We start from the raw sequence: 19700 nt of genomic DNA, 5'->3' as shown, positions 1-19700 counted from the left end.
TTAAAGTGCAGTGGAAAAATTAACTTTAAAAAGGTACTCAGAGTGAGTATAAGCAGTCCCCTGCACCTTGTATGTGAATAAATTAAAATCATCCAAATAAAGAGACAATAAAGAGACAAACTACACAGTTCCCATGTGCCAAGTTTTCAACCAAAGCTTCTTTCACACTGCAGGAACTAGGTACTAAATGTATTACAAGGACCCTTCCTCTTCTCATCCTCAATACTATATGAGCAAGCATATATGTTCTCCTGTGCATACACATATTACAGAGTAGAAGTATTCACAGTGAAGATAAACAAAGCTCAGGTTGCCAGGCTCCTAAAGCTACATTTCAACTACAGGGATGAAGAACTTTAAATGGTACTCAATACATTCCAAGGTCTCTAGGTCTCTTGGCCTCCTCAGTGAAGAAAGGAAAAACCTTGAGCTACATGGCCCCCTGTGCTAAATTCTCAACAAAAGCTGACAAAGAAGGGACTAATAGGGCTAGGAACTATAAAAAAGTTCTTGGTTCATCAAAAATACTTTATATTAGCCCCAAAGGAGTCAAAGTCAGTGGGAAGTACTAAGGGAAGTACTTTTAAAAGTATAGAGCCTCCTCCTTTGTGGTGCAGTGCTGAAAAGTTCTGATTAGTGGAGTGCTTGCAAGAACTATTGAACAACAGCAATATGAGTGCCACATAATAAAAGTTCCAGGTTGTGTTTGCTTAGTTAAACTCAGCTATAACATTGTAGTAAGCAATAATGACCACAAACAAGGCAAAGAATGCAAAATGAGTTCATGCTGCTGTTACCACTACAAAATCTTGTATAAACCATGTGCTAACTGATGCTGCTAACAATAAAAGCAGTTAGGCTAACTGACACTGCTAACAATACAAGTGGTTATGCTAAATGACACTGCTAATGATAGAAGAGCAATTATGCCAACTGACACTGCTAACAATACAAGTGATTATGCTAACTGACACTGCTAATGATATAAGAGCAATTATACTAACTGACACTGTCAACGATATAGGGGCAATTATGATACTGCTAACGATATAAGAGTGACTACAGTGAGCATGATAACTGTGATCATAATCTGAAACATAAAAAAATCAATCTTAACATATGACTGATAATACCATTAAAATATTTTAATGCCAAATTTTAAATATTTGTGAAGAGTCAATGTAGCTCAATCCCACCAAAATAAAAGCACGCTGTATAAAAAAAAGGGCTGAACAATAGCTGTACAGCCAGCCAAGTGCGGCCAGCACTTTTAGAGCTTCCCCTGGTGGCTGGTTGCAGTATAGGTCTTGAATCCTTCCTCCTCCATTGTAACACATGAAAAATGGATACATTTATAAAATCAAAGCATGGACTAAAGAAGAGTTTCCAGGAAGTGATTTCTGACAATGCAGTTTGTACGTATTATGCAGATTTATATGTAGGTGTTCATAATTCTGAAAGTTAAAAAGATGACTGATGAGTCATCAGTGAACTTTTCATGGTAGCATATGTCTGAAGTCCTCTACAGTCTAAAGCAACCTTGTTTGCAAGCTACAGATTAAACAACAAATTTAACACATTTATAAGCATGATGGGACATAATGGTGTAGGTAATTAAAGAAAGATAACATGCTTTCATTGATCCTATTAATGAAATCCAGCTCAGCTTTTATATTATTTCTGCCCGGAAGACCTTTGTTTATGTCCTTTATTGTTTCACAGTGAAACAAGAGCTAAAGTAGGTCTAAAGAGGCGACTAATCTTCATTTATAAGCCTCTTTAAACAGTTTAAATTCATTATTTACATTAAAGTGTGGAGACATTATAAGCTTAAAGTAACATTTAGACAACCTCAAACTTTTAAGGGTTTACTTGCAAGCACTTGTCACTGTATTTTTATTAAAACACGAAAAATAACTTAAATTTGTGTATTTCTCTTTTAAAGAGACAGACACCTTGACAAGGCTCATTTCCATCCATCAACAAGATTATATGCCACAGTGACTTGATCCACCGAGGTGTGTGAGTATGTGTGTGAATTGAGTGTGTGTGTGTGTGTAATAAAGAGAGGAAAGTCTCAGTGATGGACTGATTAAATGTGTCAGTCAGCAGGTGGGTGGGCGAGAGAAAGAGCAGAACAGCGCGTGAACAAGAAAGAAGGACAAAGAAGCTCTGACTGTATGATATATTTCAAATGGATGTGATCTACATAATCCAGCTGGAAAAAACACACCAGGTCCTTCAGTTAAGCTTAAAATAAGAAGGTGGAGCAGTCATGCAAATGCTTGCGTTTAAAAATAAACCATATTTGAGGGCTTTTCTGCAGGGAGATTAGAGGTGATTTAAAGAAACCTGCTGCTCGTCAAAAACTACCTTTTACCTCATGGCGAAAGCGGTATGGTGCTTACAAATCTGTCAAATCTGGCAACCCACACTACCACCAGGGGAGAAGGACTTGAGGCCGACTTACTTAAACTGCTCTGACAGCTGCACACTGACTGATTCTGAACACTCTTCAGGCCCAGTGTGCCTCAGCCTTAAGGCAGAGACATGGTCTGATCACGACACGTCCATCAAGTCAGACAGCGTCCGCCTGCAGCCCCAAACAAATACAAACACAGGACACTGCATAAACACACACATGCACGCAAACACACACACACAAGTGGAGTGCCCAACTCATGCCTGCTGCAGGAGATTGGCAAGGAAGGTGTAGAAAGCAACTTCTGAACTAAGAGACCTGCAAGGAGGAGAAAGGCATGCAATGTGAGCACGTTTACATCTCTGCTCTTCAAAAGTGACACAGAGCAAACTTAGTCAAGTAAAGTGAAGATCTACAGGGACAAATTAACTGTAGGATCTCTGTATTCCTTCACATGCCACACTCTATATTAGATCTTGCCATCTTTTCAACTTAAACGATACTGCAACATGAAACTAACCATTTCAAGCAAATATTTGTCAATCAAGAAAAAAATAGGTAATACAAGTTGATAAAAAGCAACTCACAGACAATCCTCAATTCAAAAAAGGTCCCCAAAATTTTCCTTTGCCTGTTGACACTGTGGCAAAAACATTACTTCCTGTCTACAGTTGGTCTAAAGAGTCAGGAAATAATAACAGTAAGCGAGCTCAGGTGTGTGCAGCCTTCAGGAGCTACAGGACCCCTTAGCCATCTCTGACAAAAACAAGGAGGTCAACATTTTGTCATGCAATCCAGGCAACAGCAGCAGAGCTAGCGAGTGCTTGACGGTGATTATTATAAAGGAACTTTAACCGTACCATTTATGTATGATATTTTGTCAACAGAAAAGCTCAAAAGAGGAGAGCTGAATGAGAACAGAAACATTGATTTAAATATTCATTCAAAGACGATACTTGATTTAAAATGTTCAGTCTAATGTGAATTTTAAGAGGTGTTCAGTTGAAAGTCCATTGCTACAAAAGTGTTGCAGATCTATTTTTATGTGAATTAAATCATCTTCAAATCAACATTTTATGTCCACTTGTTCATGTCATTAACTAGAGGCCAGATCTCAAGCGTGGTAATGTATAGTGAACAGGTGCTTTGGTGGGTGGCTGTGGCTCAGTGGTAGTCATCGTCTCAATCTGAAGGTCCAGGGTTTGATCCCATCTACTGCAGTCAAATAGAGAAGTGTCCTTGAGCAGGACACTGAACCCCAAATTGCTCCAACTGTTGATCCGTGGTGTGTGGATGAGTATGAATGTGTTGGCTAAAGCTGATGGGCCCCCCCAGCAGTAGTTTCTGCCATCAGTGTGTGGATGTGGTGTGGGTGAGTGAAGGAGACTACAAGTGTAAAAGTGATTTGAGTGGTCAGAAAGACGAGAAAAACTCAGTATAAATACTGGTCCATAGTCCATTACCATTCAGGTCCTGCTCACCCTGTCCAGGTTCTAATTTACACATCCACTTTAGCTCATTTTCCATGATCACTAACATATTTAAATAAGATTTTCGTTTACTTTTTAAGGTGCAAATAAGATTTTACCGTTGTAGTTTGAAAAATGTAAAAAGAAGGAAAATTTGCTGTGTTTAAGCATTTTCATTTTGTTAGAGGCCGCTTACATGACAACAGTTTTAGGGTGAAACGCAAAAGTATTGTTGCGTTTCAGCCTCGCGTTTACACAGAAATGGCGTTTTGGCCGACCTAAAATGCAAACTTTTGAAAACAGCCTCCAGAGTGGAATTTTTCTAAAGCGCAGCCGACACCATTGCAGTGTAAACAGTAAGCTGGTGTTTTCAGTGGAAACACAGACGTCATGCTTCGCTTTGTGCAAGCGCATGCAACAGGACAACGGTACCATTGCTATGAATGTCGTAAACTACCATGTTGTGCTTGTGTTACTCCATCTGCTGACTGCCTTCACTTAGCATTCCCGGATACACCAGATGATTGGCTCAACTCCACTTCAGTAGCCATCTACCAAAAGCTGCTTCTGGACAAGACAGTTAGAACGCCAACTACAGACCTGGCATGCTTGCTACAGCATTTTCAGTCCCTCAGCATTTCCGTGCAAAAGCAGATTTGTTATTTAATGAGTTTTAGGGTTTTCGGATGAAATGTTGTGTAATGGGGGCCTTAGCCTCATAGCATAATTACCCCAGGCAATGAGATAAAATGAAAACAAATTAATACTAATGATGAAAATTAATGACAAAAAATATTTTTCTTCTTTACTGAAAACTTCAAAATATGACTTCAGCAGTACCAATATTTGAATTGTGTGTCTGAGTAGATTTAGCAACTACACCTCAATGCACTAAAAGAGAAATTTCAATACCATCTGAGGTTGTTTTAAATTGAGAACTGATATTTTTAAATTTGTTACATTGCTAAACATTACTGGATGAAAAACAAACTCGTTGTAAAGGAAACTGTGTTTTAAAACACTGTAAAGGGCAGAAGGACAGCAAAGAGGTGAATACGTGTCTGATATTGTTGGTCTGATGAGCTGAACTGTCTGTCAGCCACCCACCGCTGTATCAGAGTACGCTGTCATTCAGAGAGACAGCAGCATCCCTGCACAACTTTCACTCTCAGCAGGACACCACCAACCTCCGCTCCCCTCCGGCAACAAAACCCACAAAAAAGCAAAGATGGCACGCACGCACAAACACAAACTGAGATCCCTCTCGACAGCAGAGGAACTGTAAAGACCTCACAAGGTATCAGTCGGGCAGAATGAGAACGAGGAACGATTTAGGGGTTTGAACCTTTCTTTGTGACGATAAGAGTTTGTGTTTTCACCTGTTTCTCTCACCTCCTGGGAGTATTTTCAGCAAAAACTGTGCATCAAAGCCAGCCCTCCAGCTTTGTATAATACTCTGATTATGTGGGATAACATTTTTCCTCCAAGCTTTGTTTTTGTTCCTATAATTGAACACCACAATTCCCCGAACAACAAAAAACAGCCGGTAAAAAAATCCACACACAGAGTGCACACGCTGGAATCAGACCCTCAGAGTGCCTCTTCATAGACTCCAATTATGAGCCAAGAGGTAGGCAATTAAAATTCCCATCACAGGGTGAAAGAGCGTCTTAAGTGGCTGGGCTATAGTCCTGAAAAGTAGCTTGATGACTCTATTCATTTGGTGCCTGCTGAAGCCTCACCTTCCCATCACTTCTAATTAAGGAGGCAAAAAAAGGATCCAAATGCCTCCATGAAGAGGGGAGGGAGAGGGGAGGTGGAGGGTGTGACAGTGGAGAGGAAAAAAAGGCTACTGGAGAGTGAATGACAGAAAGAAGCAGAGGAGGAGGAGGAAGTGGAGGAAAAAAAAGAAAAAAGAAATGTGACCTGACAGTTTTTGTGGCGGGATGCCGTGGAAGTGTGATAGCGAATGAATTCAGGCTCAACTTATAAATATTCAAGGAGTCAGGCTGAAGAGTGTTCTCAGAAAGTGGAGCTCTTAAAAAAACAAGAGAGCCAGAGTCCAACTCCACCGCTTTGTTAAATATTCCTTCTATTATCTTCTTCCTCTAACATTTAAACCTTCAATATTCACTTTTCATCATTTTAGCCTCCAGGTCATCACATTGTGCTGCATATTAACTTAAAGAGAGGTATTATGCTCTCCCATATTTTGAACTTGGATGTAAAGTAACTTCCAGCTGGATGTCCACACTAAACATGGGCAAACTTTTAATTACCACAAATTCACATGTTGCAGAAATCTGATGAAATGAATGAAATGAATCTGATCAAAATGGTCCGCTTTAAAACGAGCACCAGATCTTCATGAGACTTGCTGCAATAATGAGGTCATCACATAAAGCTCTGCTGACTGGTTCATGACACATTGGATGGGGAGGACCTCTAACAACAAGGTCTGACATGCCTCCACAGGGCCAGCCAATCAGAAGGAAGGGGGTTTGTGGAGCAGGAAGCCTTAAAGAGACAGCAGCTGAAATTAAGCCTTTCTGATGGAGGCTGAAACACCAGTGTGAGAAAAATAGGGATTATTATTGAGCTGTAAATCATGTACAACTACTATGGAAATAGCAGATTTTAATTTAACGTTTTACAAATACTGTACAAAAGTTTAATCAATTTAGGTGAACTTTAAACCTCTGCATCACTACATATTAATCCTTTTCACTCCAAACAATCATTTATTTATTTTTTTTTTTTTGTGGACAGTCCCCTTTAATTTGCTGTACAGTAAAAGAGGCAGCTTTAGCCTTTACAGCTAATTCTAGCTGTAGTCCCTAGCCAGTTGCCTGAAGCTAGCCTAAAATGATATCTTGAGATTTAAAATATAACTAGAAAAGCACTCGGAGAGCGCAGACCTCTGCCAAGCATACTGTGATTGTCACACAAAACTTGAGTCCTACTTTAATGTTATACTACCTTTCAGCAGACTGTCCGCAACAATATGGTGTTAGTTGCAGGTTTGTACAATAATTTGACAGTGTTGAAAATTGTGACAATGAGTACTTTTACATCTGTCAGAAATTATCGTGACCTTGTCTTGTATTGTTTTGCAAAGCAATGCGACCATTTACGATAGTTATGTACACATATGGTAAAAACAGCCCTATCTCACAATGATAAAGAATCCTGGACCTAGACGGTGAGCAAGATCACCTCCAAAATTGAATCACTTCTTCCTTATCCCATTTTGAACATTTCCTGCAAATTTCATCAAGATCCCAAACAAACTGATAATAATCATACAGGTAATAAAAACATTCATACATGTAATAAAAACATTACATGTATGATTACAACAAGCCTAGACAGTTGACACAGTTGGAACAGATAAACAAAGCACATCATAGCAGTTCACGCATTACCTCACTGTTATTGTTTACTGTTTGAATCTACCTTAATATTTATAAGGTATGAAATGTGTTGCATTATTCAAACGATGTAGCTCTGTTGGGAAAACACTTTATGAATTATTTTCCTTAATTATATACTAAAAATTCTTTTTGAGTGGATTAAAAGGTTCTGCTTCTGCCTTAAACTTTTGTATTTGCATCTTTACAAGATTAGATTTTTGCAAATATACATATTTTTGCCACATTTTGCTACTTTGTAGGGGCGAGAGAAAAGATTGAAAAAAGACATATCAGGATTTTTTGTTTGACAATATCAAAATTGGGATTCTTAAAAAAAAAAATTTATTCAAATTCTTCATTTCAGTCTTTGTTTATAAACTGGATTGGAAAAAAGTTACCACTTTTCTCCAGCAGTGGGTCAAATGTTTCTCTCTGACTCACGTCATGAGCATTGAGCATTTTTGGGGGGAAAATATGGCTTCTTCTTATCATCATCATTTAACATTTTCACATGGTCTGGTGTTAAATAAGCAAACTAAAAAATGCAAAAACTGAAGAATCGCAATTTGAATCGAATCGGCACCCCAAAAATTGTAACAGAATCAAATCATGAGAAAAGCATATCGTCCCAGCCCTACCACTTTGTGACTTAAGCTTTGATAATATGAGATTAAAGTCATTGATCAATGAGGGTGAATGCATGTATATATTGACAAGAATAATGTAGTCTTTTGAGAAAAAAGTTGTACTTTAAAGTAAAAAGTTATAACCGTTTCTCTGCTTTACCTACGACAGTAATTTTATATATAATCATCATTTGAAAGTTTTGTAAAGTTTCTGCTTAACGAGCAGTTTTTATTTACTAACACACACTTTATTTTGCCGATAAAATTCCTTAATGCAGAATTTTTCCCTGCGTTGAGTAACAATTGGGTATCTTCACATCATGCTTGTGGTGCTTTCACTTCAGTAAACAATATGAGAACTTTTTTCCCACATTGATGCCAGGATTTTTCTGCATTCTGCCTCCTTCATCTTTAATCACTGAAGGCAGCAGACGGCTGTACAATCTGTTTCCCTCTCCTTCACTGTTTTATCCTCCTCTATCCTCGCAATATACATCCGCTGCTGCTGCTCATCTCCCTTCTCTCAGTTTGACTCTTTAAGTTCCTCTTCGATTCATCTCGAGACCTCTTCTCCTGACTTTTATCCGCCCACAAACACAAATGTACTCCTGCAGGCAGATACTTCTTCAGAACGGCACACGGAAAAGTTTTAAGTGTAGACAAACATTTTTCTTTCTTTTTTTTGGAGATGTATTCTGCTTTTTTGGCCCTTCACCCTGCACACATTCTGCTCACAATGCTGCACCGCTCACCTCCACCCCATCCCTCCACTTCAATATTCACCCCCTTCTCCCCCGTCTCCTTTTATGCGTCCATCTCTCTGGCCCGTGTAACTCCGTGGGGACCGAGCATCTAAAGCCCGGCCGGTAATCCTCTCAGGATATTGAAATGCCAATCCTTCCTCCTCCCTGACCCGCACCTCTACCCCCACCTCACCCTCTTTTCTCCATCCTCCCAGCATCCCTCTGCTCTAAAGCACTTTGGATGTACCACAGGGGGGGAGACATTCAAGCCAAGTGTGTTTTATTCACACACACACATGCACAAAACATACATACATGGAACCATGCTGAAGCAAGATGTCATTATCCTTTCCTGCACACACAAATCAAGCATGAAGCAATGCACGGATAGCATGCTAGCATGGTTAAGTGCACTCATGAAAACAGACACACACACATACACATACACACATAAAAGTATGCATCTCTAATCCACAGCTGGATAAGGGGCCCCATGAGCCCAGGGCAAAATTGATCCCCCATTTACCCAGCTCATGCCCCGTCTCCTCACGCATGTTTCCACCCCCTCTTTCTCTCCTCCTTTCCTTTTATACATCCTTCCATCCTCTTCCCACTTAACCCCTTCTCCTTTTCCCCTTAGTGGCCTGGAAAGTCCAGATAAATCCCAAATCTCCCTGCACATGGAGGTTTGAGAAGATGCTTCTATAAAATTCAATTAAAGTTGGTTCTAATAGCAAAGTTTTGGTGTCACTTGGTTTAAAATGCTGCTTCAGACTCTTTTCACCCGCTAAGAAATAAATTCTAAGTAAATGCAGGGATGTAAATTGACCCCCTGTGTGTGCATGAGTGTAGTTTTGGTCCTAATACAGCCCGGGCTAGCACCTTCTCTCCCCAAACTAAGACCGTGGCCTTAAATCCTCGGGCTCCTTCGCCCATCAGCTGCCAGCTAAACCGCACCACCCGCTGCTAACAAGCTTACCGTGCCTGGAAAAACAAACTTGAAACAGTGAAAGAGGAGGGTAAAAGAGTTGTAGGTAGGATAAAGAGAAGAGAGCGAAGAGAAGGGAAGTCGAAGAAGAGGAGGAGGAGGGAGAGAAATAGCCAGCTAAGAATAGTGAGTTTATTGGGAGAGCAGAAAAAGGATAAGGTGGGGGGAAATGAGGGAGGAAATAGAGTGTAAAAAAAGCAGAGATCACGTGACACAGAGGGGAGGAGGATCTAAAAAAAGTCTAAAAGTAATAAAGACATGATGAGGTGGCAAGAGACAGTTAGGTATGTGTGTGTGAGAGGGAGAGAGCGTGTGTGTGTGTGTGTTAGCTTTGTTCCAAATCCCTGCAGCAGATCTCATAAAGGTCAGTGAGTTCTGATGTTGTAAAGTCCGGAGGTGTGGAGGTGTGGAGGTGTGCGAGTGCGGACAGGAATGTTTTTTTTTTTTCACCTCTGTACCTGACCCGGCTGCACAGGATTTATGACCATATCCACCTGCTCTTACAGATGATTTATACATCGCTGCTCAGTGCAGAGAGTGACCAAAAACTTCTACAACAGACAATCCTTCCACTGAAAACCAAACAGGGAGCAAATGAGAGACACAGAGTTTTAATAGGACAATGCTGCTAAAGTGGACAAAGATGTCACAAGTCTGCTACAAAGCGACTCATTTCCTTGTTGTCTGAAGTAACCAACTAGTCTACAATTAAGAAATACTCAGGGGGTTAGACAGGTATTGTTCTCAAATGTCTCTGGTTTGTCTACAGATCTGTCAAAACATCATGTCTCCTTTTTGAGCATCTTTGAAACTGTTAAGTTAATGTCCCTATACAGATACATCTTCATTAAAAAAAAAAAGAAGTTATAAAAATCTGGTAACTCATTAGAGTTGTGATTTTTTTCATACCATTTTTCAATTATATAATTATCTTATTTTTTATTTATTATTATTATTATTTTTTACTCAATCCATACAATACACATCAATTATTAATCATTTTAGAACATTTTTATGATATTTTTGGACATTTTTAACTCTTAAATTGCCATGGTTTTCTCATGACGCAACTCAAAAAATAAAGCACTATAAATTTTCAAAACATATTTTTTCATAATTTTGAACCAACATAAGTCATCATCCTACAACCAAATAATTATTAATTTAAAAATTGAATAAATAAAGTGTCAAATAACTCACCTGAATTAAACTTCTCATCTTTAAAAGATCAGTAAAAAAACAAATTTTAGAAAAATGTATTTGATATTTATTGCGATCTCATGGTTAAATAGCATCCTGTCTGTAAAACTGGGAGAGGTGGACTTGGTGATCCATACTACTTCAAGTCAGCAGGACGTACCCAAACATATTTCATGTTTTTAGCTTTAGTTTTGGGGAGCTGTCATGTTGTCCATGTTTTTATCCATTTATCTGTATTGGGTTGCTTGTCCAATTGGGTGGGGCAACACCAACTACATAGTCAGATTATGATGTTGAGAGTTGGATTTAGAGACAGAAGTTGACAAAAATTATCCGGAATAAGCAGGCTTTCTAATCGTTTGTTTGTTTGTTTGAACTGTGCTGTTTTACAGGAAACAAATCAGAATGAATGGCAAGATAAACTTCAAAGGTTGAGGATCAGTTAAAAGTGACCAGGAATCAACCTATTTGAACTCAAGTATAGCAGGGTTCAGCAATCTCACATTCTGAGTGAATGTTAAGTTGATGTTACAGACCATTTCTACCATTCTTTAAAGAGTAATCCTCGACTGATACAATTCAGCAGGTTCCTGATCCCATGGGCGCCTTGCCATGAAAACACAAGTGCTTCAAACAGCTCTACTTCTGCTTGATCCTAAGGGGGATGTCCATTGAGGAAACCTTAGCAAGAGGGTTTAGGTGATCTGTAGTCAGCCAGCTGTTGATCTGAACCATGCTCTACTGGTCGTGTGGAAAGCAAAGGTCTTTCAACAAAAGCTGACATGACTTTGGTGAAGCCAGCGGAGGTAAGCCACGGCACACGGAGAGTAATTCTAAAGCACATTTCAAAATCAAACACCAATTTTTAAAGCTCTGTCTCCTTCTCAGGTTTTCAATCTCTCTCTCTTTCCTTCTCTCCCTCTCCTACACACACACACACACACACACACACACACACATAGAGGCAGACAGCATTAAACACCACACACCAAATGTCAGTCTAAATCCCTCCTGACACACAAAGTCCTCTGAAACCCTGGCAAACACACTCCCCTAACCCCTTGTCCAATCCCTCTGGATGACACGGTTAGCGGGACAACTCACACCCTAATGCCCCATAATAACCACAAATCAGCGCCATGGCAACTGCTGACAAGACAGACAGACGGGGAAGAAGAGATAAAAGTAGAAAGGTTGAAAGAACTGTAGGGATGAGAAGAATAATCACTGCAGTTTGGCCCTACTGAACACGGTGTCTCTAGCCTTGAAGCTTTGGTATGTTTTTTAGCTAGCAAACTTCACTTACATTTAGCTTGATAGCTATGATAGCTACGTCTGCAGGGTTGAAAGCAGATTATATTTTTTACCTTTCTTATTTCTATTTCTTTCACTTTAAAAAAAAAGTACATTGCTGAGCTTTTTCTCATGTTAGCTATGTTAGCTATAAGTGCTGTTGTTTCAAATTATGCAGGCTAAATCAGGCTCATGCTAGTCTACAAAACAGACTTTTATTCCCTATCCTGTTTACATTTTAAAACTTCAACAGTAAGCTTCTTATACACTTGGTCTAAAGCAAAGACTGTATAGTACATACATAGTGTCTGTGACATCATCCATTAGCTTCTACAGCTGTTTTGAAGCCAACTGTCAGCTTGTGTCATGTTGAAAAAGCGGACTAAACCTAGCCTGTGTCATCTACAGTGTGCCCTGCATAGTATGTGCTGTTACAAAAATGAGCTCTGCTCACCAAAGTCTCTTTTTGAAGCAGGCTTTAAACATGTCAATTTTTGCTTAAAGCAGTTTGTTTTCGCTCTGAGTACTTCAGAAACCAGCCTTAAGTGGATACTTAAGGAACTACAAGCTCTAGCACTTCCACATTGGCTTCATGGCTTAAGACCCAAAGTTGCTGCTTTGTGTTTGAAGCAGTTATCATTCTTCTTTAATTTCATGTGGTTAGCAACATTGTTAGTTTGAAAATGCGCTAAAGCCACCACCTGGTAGGGAATCCTGTATTACAACTAAAGACCAGTAAAAATGATAGTATAATTGTATTTTTGAAGTTGTGACTTGTTCAAAAGTGTATCCCTAAAACATTGAATAACCTCACTCAGCCAAACTTATTACTCCTAGAGTTACCTCTGAGGGTATTTTAGCCTCTTTCAGCCTTTTTTTGTGTGCATTGGCCTAAATTTCCACTGTATTTGTAGGATAAGTCTTGTAGCTCTTTCTAACCCAAACCCTTAAGAAGGTTCATATTTAAGAAACTAAAAGTTGTCAACATATTTTTCACAGAATTTGTTTAAACAAACAACATTTTAACAGACACTTGATACCAGGTAAGTAAGTAAGTTAGTAAATAAATGAGTTAATATGAAAGAAATGACATCCTGTGTTTGATGCCTGTGTAAAGAATTACGTGTTGGAGCACAGAAGGCCTAGTGCTCGTCAAGTGTTTTTGTCTTATTTTCAGTGAAAATGGCTTTTTAGACTTAATGAGAGCCACATTCACCTTGTATCAATACATTCTAATCTTGACAAGCATATTTCTCTTACCCCACTGGCTAATTTATTTACTTGTTGCAAGCGGTTTAGACCCCATTTTTGTCCTGAAATACCTTGAAATAAGATATTTTTCTGGATTGGTCAGGTAAAAGGGGCTCATATCAAGTCCAAAAAGACATTTTTACCTAAAAACAAGAGAAAAACACTTGATAAGATTTCAGTTTTTTGCAGTGAGGTTTCACCTTGTCTGGGTGGCCCGGGTTCGAATCCAGCCTGCCAGCCTGTGGCCTCTTTCCTGCATGTCACTCCCTCCTTTTGCACTGTTTCTGACTCTATCAACTGTCATCTCTTATCTGATTTAAGGCATAAGAAGCCCCAAAATACATCAAAAAGAAATTAAATGTTGCACAAACAACTAAAAAGACCTGTGTTGTTCTAAACCATATTTTGTCCTATTTGTAGAAAAATTTAGCTTGATACGTTTTATTTTTATGAACAGCATAAATAAGATAGAAGCATGTTATCTGGTTTTAACTTAAGGATGGGGTAAATGTTGCAGTCTTAAGGAACTTGTACATACTGAACCCATCAAGCTGCTGTCCTTTAGCCTCTCCCTCACCCCATGTGGTCCAGATGTTATTCTTACATAACATCTACAGCTGATCTACGGGAAAATCGTGCCCACTGAGGAGCACAGACATGCATTATAAATACTCTTAACATCAGTCTGCTTTAAGCAATCAGCCTCACAGGCACAATCCCAGATCTGTAACTCGCAAATGAGGTATGAAGAGAAGGAGTCAGTGTCTGTTCCCATTCAATAGCTTTTTCCACAATTAAACATTTACGGCTCCGATGCATCATCTCAGCACTCACATATGACTCAAAATTCTGCATTCATTATGCACATTTCTCCATGCTAATTTCCAATTAGCCTCAAAAACACAATCTGCCTCTCACTTTCTCATTGTCTTTCCATCATCTGCTTCTTTGAGCAACGCAGTTTAGTCTCTCCCCCCCTTCTGCCAAATTCTGTAATTACTCTCTTGTGAAATACACCGAAACAAACAAGCTCCCCTTGAGTAGGTACGACAGGTAAAAATGCAATGTTCAAGATTTCTGTTTTGTATTCAAGCCAGAATGTGACTTCTTACTTTTTCTTAATGTGTTTTGTGGGTTTGATCTTTTAAAAACTTGAGTTTCTCCAAAAAGTGTTGTTGAAGGAAACAGACAAGGCTACTTGGCAAAGCGGTTCTTTCGAGCTCTTAGCTCGCTGAAGACTTGTGCTGATGAAAATGAGATCACCTCGAACTGCAAGACACTGTGCCGAGTTTGCGGTAGTGTTTGGAAACACCACAAATAAGATGAGTCTGTGTTCCTGAAAGGATACACAAAAATGGTACCTAAATGATCCTGTTGGCCTAAATGTGCAACACTGTATGTTGCTCATCCATTGGGGAGACTTGCTTGATATTGTTAACCTTTTGTGAGTCAGGCCCTTAGTTGGAGTGTGATTAGGTATAATCATCAACTTGTGCAGAGCTGACAGCTGTTTCTGTGAATGTGATGTCCTCTTATGAAAACAAAGCTTCAGAAATCAGGGCTTCTGCTTTAGACTGCATGACTGTCTTTGTCAGGCAGCCTTATAAACTGATTACAAAAGATTACATCCAACAGGAATCAGACCCAGTCCTTAAGATAATCTTTTCCCAACAGCCAGGATTTAAACATAAGCAAAATATATGGCAAAATGATGTCTGCGCAACCTGTGCGGGGACTCTGGGACAAGTTTAATCAGCGAGTGGGGCCTGCAGTGAAAATTCACATCAGGAAACAAAACGTTTATTTTTAGCTTGTGCGTAATATGGTGCCATGCGCATGGAAGCTTTTTGTGCCCATTCTTCCCAGAAACAAAGAGGGACTTTGTTCATGCCACGCTGTTTTTAAGCCTCTAGTTCTGCAATCCAAAAGTGTGAAGAGCACTCTCCCCCTTCAAGCTGTCATGTATGTGAATCTGTGAGATGGTTATTTGAAAATACCCTGCTGGGACTCACCAGGCAGGCTCGTCGACACGTTGACCTGTGTGTAGAACCTCTTGTTGGGCAGCAGCTCCGACACTCCGTTCAAGGCCTCCACAGTGAAGGAGTAGTTGGTGTTGGGAAGCAGATTGACCACAGTCACGGTCCTCTCCGTCAAGCCGATCTGCTGAGGCACAAAACCGACGCTTGCCCCGCAAGGCTCGCACTGCCTGGCGACACACCTACGGCAGCCCACGCTGTAGGTAAGATCAGCTCTGCCTCCTGTGTCGGATGGTGCGGCCCATTCCAGGATCAGGGTGGACTGCTTCAAGGTGTAGACCAAGTCTCTGGGTGGGGAGGGTGGCCCTGGAGGAAGAAGAGAAGGACAGATGTTTCAGGTTTATCATTGTGTGGCAAAAAAACTTTACTCAGTTAAAACTTAATCTGTGGAAATATCAAGCAATATGCTGATGATACTGTTCTCTATGCCAGCTTACTGCTACTCCTTACTAGGGATGGAATGGTTTATGAAAAAAAAACGCAAACCGTTCAGTTTTCCTCACTCAGTCCAGGGCGTGTGTGCTCTGTTCGGTTTGTGTTTCCCTTTTTTTCTTCATTTCACAACTCAGTTTGAAACCAGTGTGTAGCTCTGATCATATACATGCGCAACGCAGACAAATGATATGGTCGAACAGTTGTGTGGGGAGGCGTGTGTGTTGTGTACATGACGAGGGGAGAGGACAGAGTTAGAGGGTGTACCTGTAGGGTAGTGTTGTTCTGCTGTCACAAAGCACTTTAGCTTCAGCGTGAGGTCTGATGACGGCGGTAAGAAAGTGGAAGATAAAACCACGACTGAGTGTTGCCAACTTAGAGGCTTTGTTGCTACATTTAATGACTTTTCAGACCCCTCTGGCGAGTTTCTTTGAAGATGACAATTCTTGCAACTTTTCTGGAGTTTGGAGTCTGACGTTGAAGCGTGTTTTGATCACCTGAATGGTCAGCTTGTGCGATCATGAGCCCCTCCCTATCCAAAACACAGACAGTCCTACTCACTCGCAACAGATGAAATCATGCAAGTGCATGTCTCATTACGGTCACTTCTGCCGTCCCCAGCCTGGATAAAGGAGGAGGGTTGATATTTAGACTTGAAAAATAACAAGAATGGACAGAAGGACGCTATTTCTCTCTCCTAAAGGGTCCATGGCAACCACATGCAAGTGGATTATTCTGCAAATTAGACAGCAGCATCATTTAGTGACTTTCAGTGACTTCTGGGACAGCCAATAGTGACTTTCCTTACTTAAGAGTTGGCATGTTGAAACTAGCAATATTTCACTTCGCTTTAACGATGATTTAAACAGAAAACAGCCTCACTCTTTCAGGTTTTTATGACTATACATAAGATAATTGATAAAAAAAATAATCTGTTAATAGTGGATTATTAGGGTATATGGTAAAAATAAATAAACTAAACCGAAAACCATGACCACAGAACTGTGATACGAACAGAACCATGGTTTTTGTGAACTGTTCCATCCCTACTCCTAACTGTGAACGTGAAGCAGGATATTTCAGGATGGGCTTATTTTAATGGTACAAATTATTTAAAATGTTGAATAAAACAAGCAATAGTATACATTCTTTATGTTGCTGAGGCCTGAAATCTTCCACTTCACTGATCGACTAAGAGCATTAAGTACTACTGTGTGGTTGTGTGGGCTCTGTTTTCACATCACACTATATGATAATCCTGTTTCATCCAGGATTTGGCATGAGCAAATGATTGTTATGATGGGGAGCACTTGACCCCAAAGAGAATAAGTGATTGAAAATATGATGCACCAGTACATTGTTAAATTGTTGGTGGGGGTATTGGATTGGAACAATGCAGACTGACGGGACCAATAGTGGGAATAAAGCTTAGGCTGTCCTGATACATGCATCCATTAGCATGGATAACAACTTGGTTCATTTTAAAGTGATGTCAACAATGCTGCACTGAACAAATCCAAGCTTACTGTAAATAAAGGTGAGTTGCCATGGGGAAGGCTTTTATCGCTGGAACATGAATCAGACTTGACATGAGGCTTGTGGTATGCCAGACACATTACAATAGTCTGAGCTCCCTGTTGTGAGTCTATGCATGTCTGGTATGTGGTGGGATGCTGAACATAAAACGTGGTAATGGATCTTTGGATTTTACTGTAGGATAATTAATTCTTTAAGGCTGCTCTGCATTGAACTTTGGATGTAATTCAAACCCCTAAAGACTTATTCTAATCAGCCATTAAAGTACGACAATAACTGAAAGTAAAATATACAATCCACCATCTAAATGTCAGGTTACAGGATTGTATCTCATTAGTAGGTCAGTGTCCTGGCTGACCTGGGCCTTTTCCCACATGGTCCCTGCACATAGAGGCTGAGTAAAGCTTAAGTCCATTAAAGCCCATGAATTTTACATGTGTCTTTCTGTATGTGTGTGTGTGTGTGTGTGTGTGTGTGTGTGTGTGTGTGTGTGTGTGTGTGTGTGTGTGTGTGTGTGTGTGTGTGTGTGTGTGTGTGTGTGTGTGTGCACACGCTTCATCATGAATAAGTGAAGGTACTCTGCTCACTGTGTGCAACACACAAACCACAGCTGTGTCCCGCTCCCAGACACATGAGAAGTCGAGTTACGTAAGTTCAAGGAACATTCTGATAGTGGGCACACACACACATACACACATGCACGTTTGATGCAGACACAGCTGGGTCTTACAGAGAAATCTTTCTCTAATTCTGTGGTTTCTCAGCCTTGCACTCCACAACCCTCCAGTTTTGTTTCCCCTTTTGTCTGGTCTTTTTTCTGAATTTGAAATCCAATAACACTTGACCTCCCTAAATCTCTTTTAAATCACACTAAATCTCATTTTCTTTATCCCTTACACGGTTTTATTTATTTCATTCATTCATCCAAATGACTTCTGACTCCTTCTCGACTAATGCTCCATTGTAAACCCTTCATAGCAACTAAAAACAACACTTTGATAGTGTTGTTAAGAAAGCTGCATTTCAGATAAAAATATCCATAAATCCAGTCTACCCCTCCCTTACTTAATCAGCAACCAGCCATGATGTGATGACATCATCATTTCAGAAAGTCTCATGAAGGTCTCTTGAAGATCTCATTTGGATCTAATGCTACTTTGAAAGGAAGTAGTTTACAGACAAATTCAGGGATTTCTTCAACGTATAGATGTACAGAGGTTTGAAAATGTACACACATTTAGTATGGATATCCAGCGTAGTTTTTTAAACATGATAATGTGAACTAAAACAAAAGTAGAAGTTTGATTTCCAACTGCTGCAGTAAACAATGCATACTAACTATATTTCAATGTGCCAGGCAGGGAGAGCATCAGCAAAGACTCCCAGGGATACAGAACAGAGCGGGTGTGAGTGAAGCAGATTAAACAGGCTAATGAGAAATCGCTGGAAACAATTTCTAATTAGTCATAGAAATCGTTTCCAGCGTTTTCTCTTCTCTCTACTAAACTTCGTCAGCCGGCGTGGTGTTGTCATAGAAACCTAGATGTGCCGTAGATCAATGCGGTCCCGGACAACCAGAGCTGGAAGCTAAGAAGTAGCAATTTAAAATAACCTGTAACCAGTAATATTGACACTGATGATCTCATTTTAAAGTGTGGATTATGATCAGGCATATATCTAGAAGGGGGACTTCTTCAAGATCACTTTCAAACTCCTCACAGCCCCTTTAACAGCGCAACACATTCAAAACTTTCTGTACTATTAAGAACTGGGCAATGGAAGGAAGTTGTACCATTTCTCACTGCATAGCTAAGCATAGAAAATCATTGAAGGAGACTTTGCTATCCACTGTTGATGGTTTAATGAAAGAAGTAAGCATTGACACTTTGAGCATGAGTGTACTTTAAAGTGGCTCAAGTCACTGAAACGGTTGCCTGCCCCTGATTTAGGCTAATGGCATTTTTGCAATCACTAAGATCTTTCTGAAAGTTAAAAGGGTCTGAGACTTTGTCTTTTCATTCACAGTTTGAGTGCTCCCAGTGCAGGGACACTCTTGCAAACACTGTGCATGACTTAAAGATGTTTTTCATCACAGTTATTATGCTACAATCGTTGGCAAAGCAGTCCAGTCAGCAGTTGTCAGCACGCCGGCAAAACTAAATGCATGAAATATTTGTGACCCCGCTGAGACTTTTCCTTTCACTGTCACTAAGTTTTATTCTGTCTCCTTGATGCCCTCAGGGAACATTAAAGACTGTGCTGTGATGAGGAATCTGTAAACAGTTGTCGTT

The 19700-nt window shown here is 39.9% G+C and overlaps 1 protein-coding gene across 3 annotated transcripts in view; it reads right to left on the bottom strand.

Moving 5' to 3' along the window:
• epha10 (EPH receptor A10) overlaps positions 1-19700 on the bottom strand; it is a 228508-nt gene that overhangs the window by 67963 nt on the left and 140845 nt on the right. For all 3 annotated transcript variants that reach the window (XM_074687701.1, XM_074687702.1, XM_074687703.1), the window contains exon 5: positions 15418-15747. In XM_074687701.1, the coding sequence (XP_074543802.1) occupies positions 15418-15747 (330 nt within the window). The remainder of the gene's footprint in view (positions 1-15417; positions 15748-19700) is intronic.

Source organism: Halichoeres trimaculatus, unplaced genomic scaffold (genome assembly GCF_033239565.1).
Source record: "Halichoeres trimaculatus isolate MK-OKI-2021-1 unplaced genomic scaffold, fHalTri1.1 fHalTri1_scaffold_14, whole genome shotgun sequence".
In the NCBI taxonomy this organism is placed as follows: Eukaryota; Metazoa; Chordata; class Actinopteri; order Labriformes; family Labridae; genus Halichoeres; species Halichoeres trimaculatus.
Note: the sequence above shows the minus strand (reverse complement) of the source record. Positions and strands in the feature narration are given on the sequence as shown.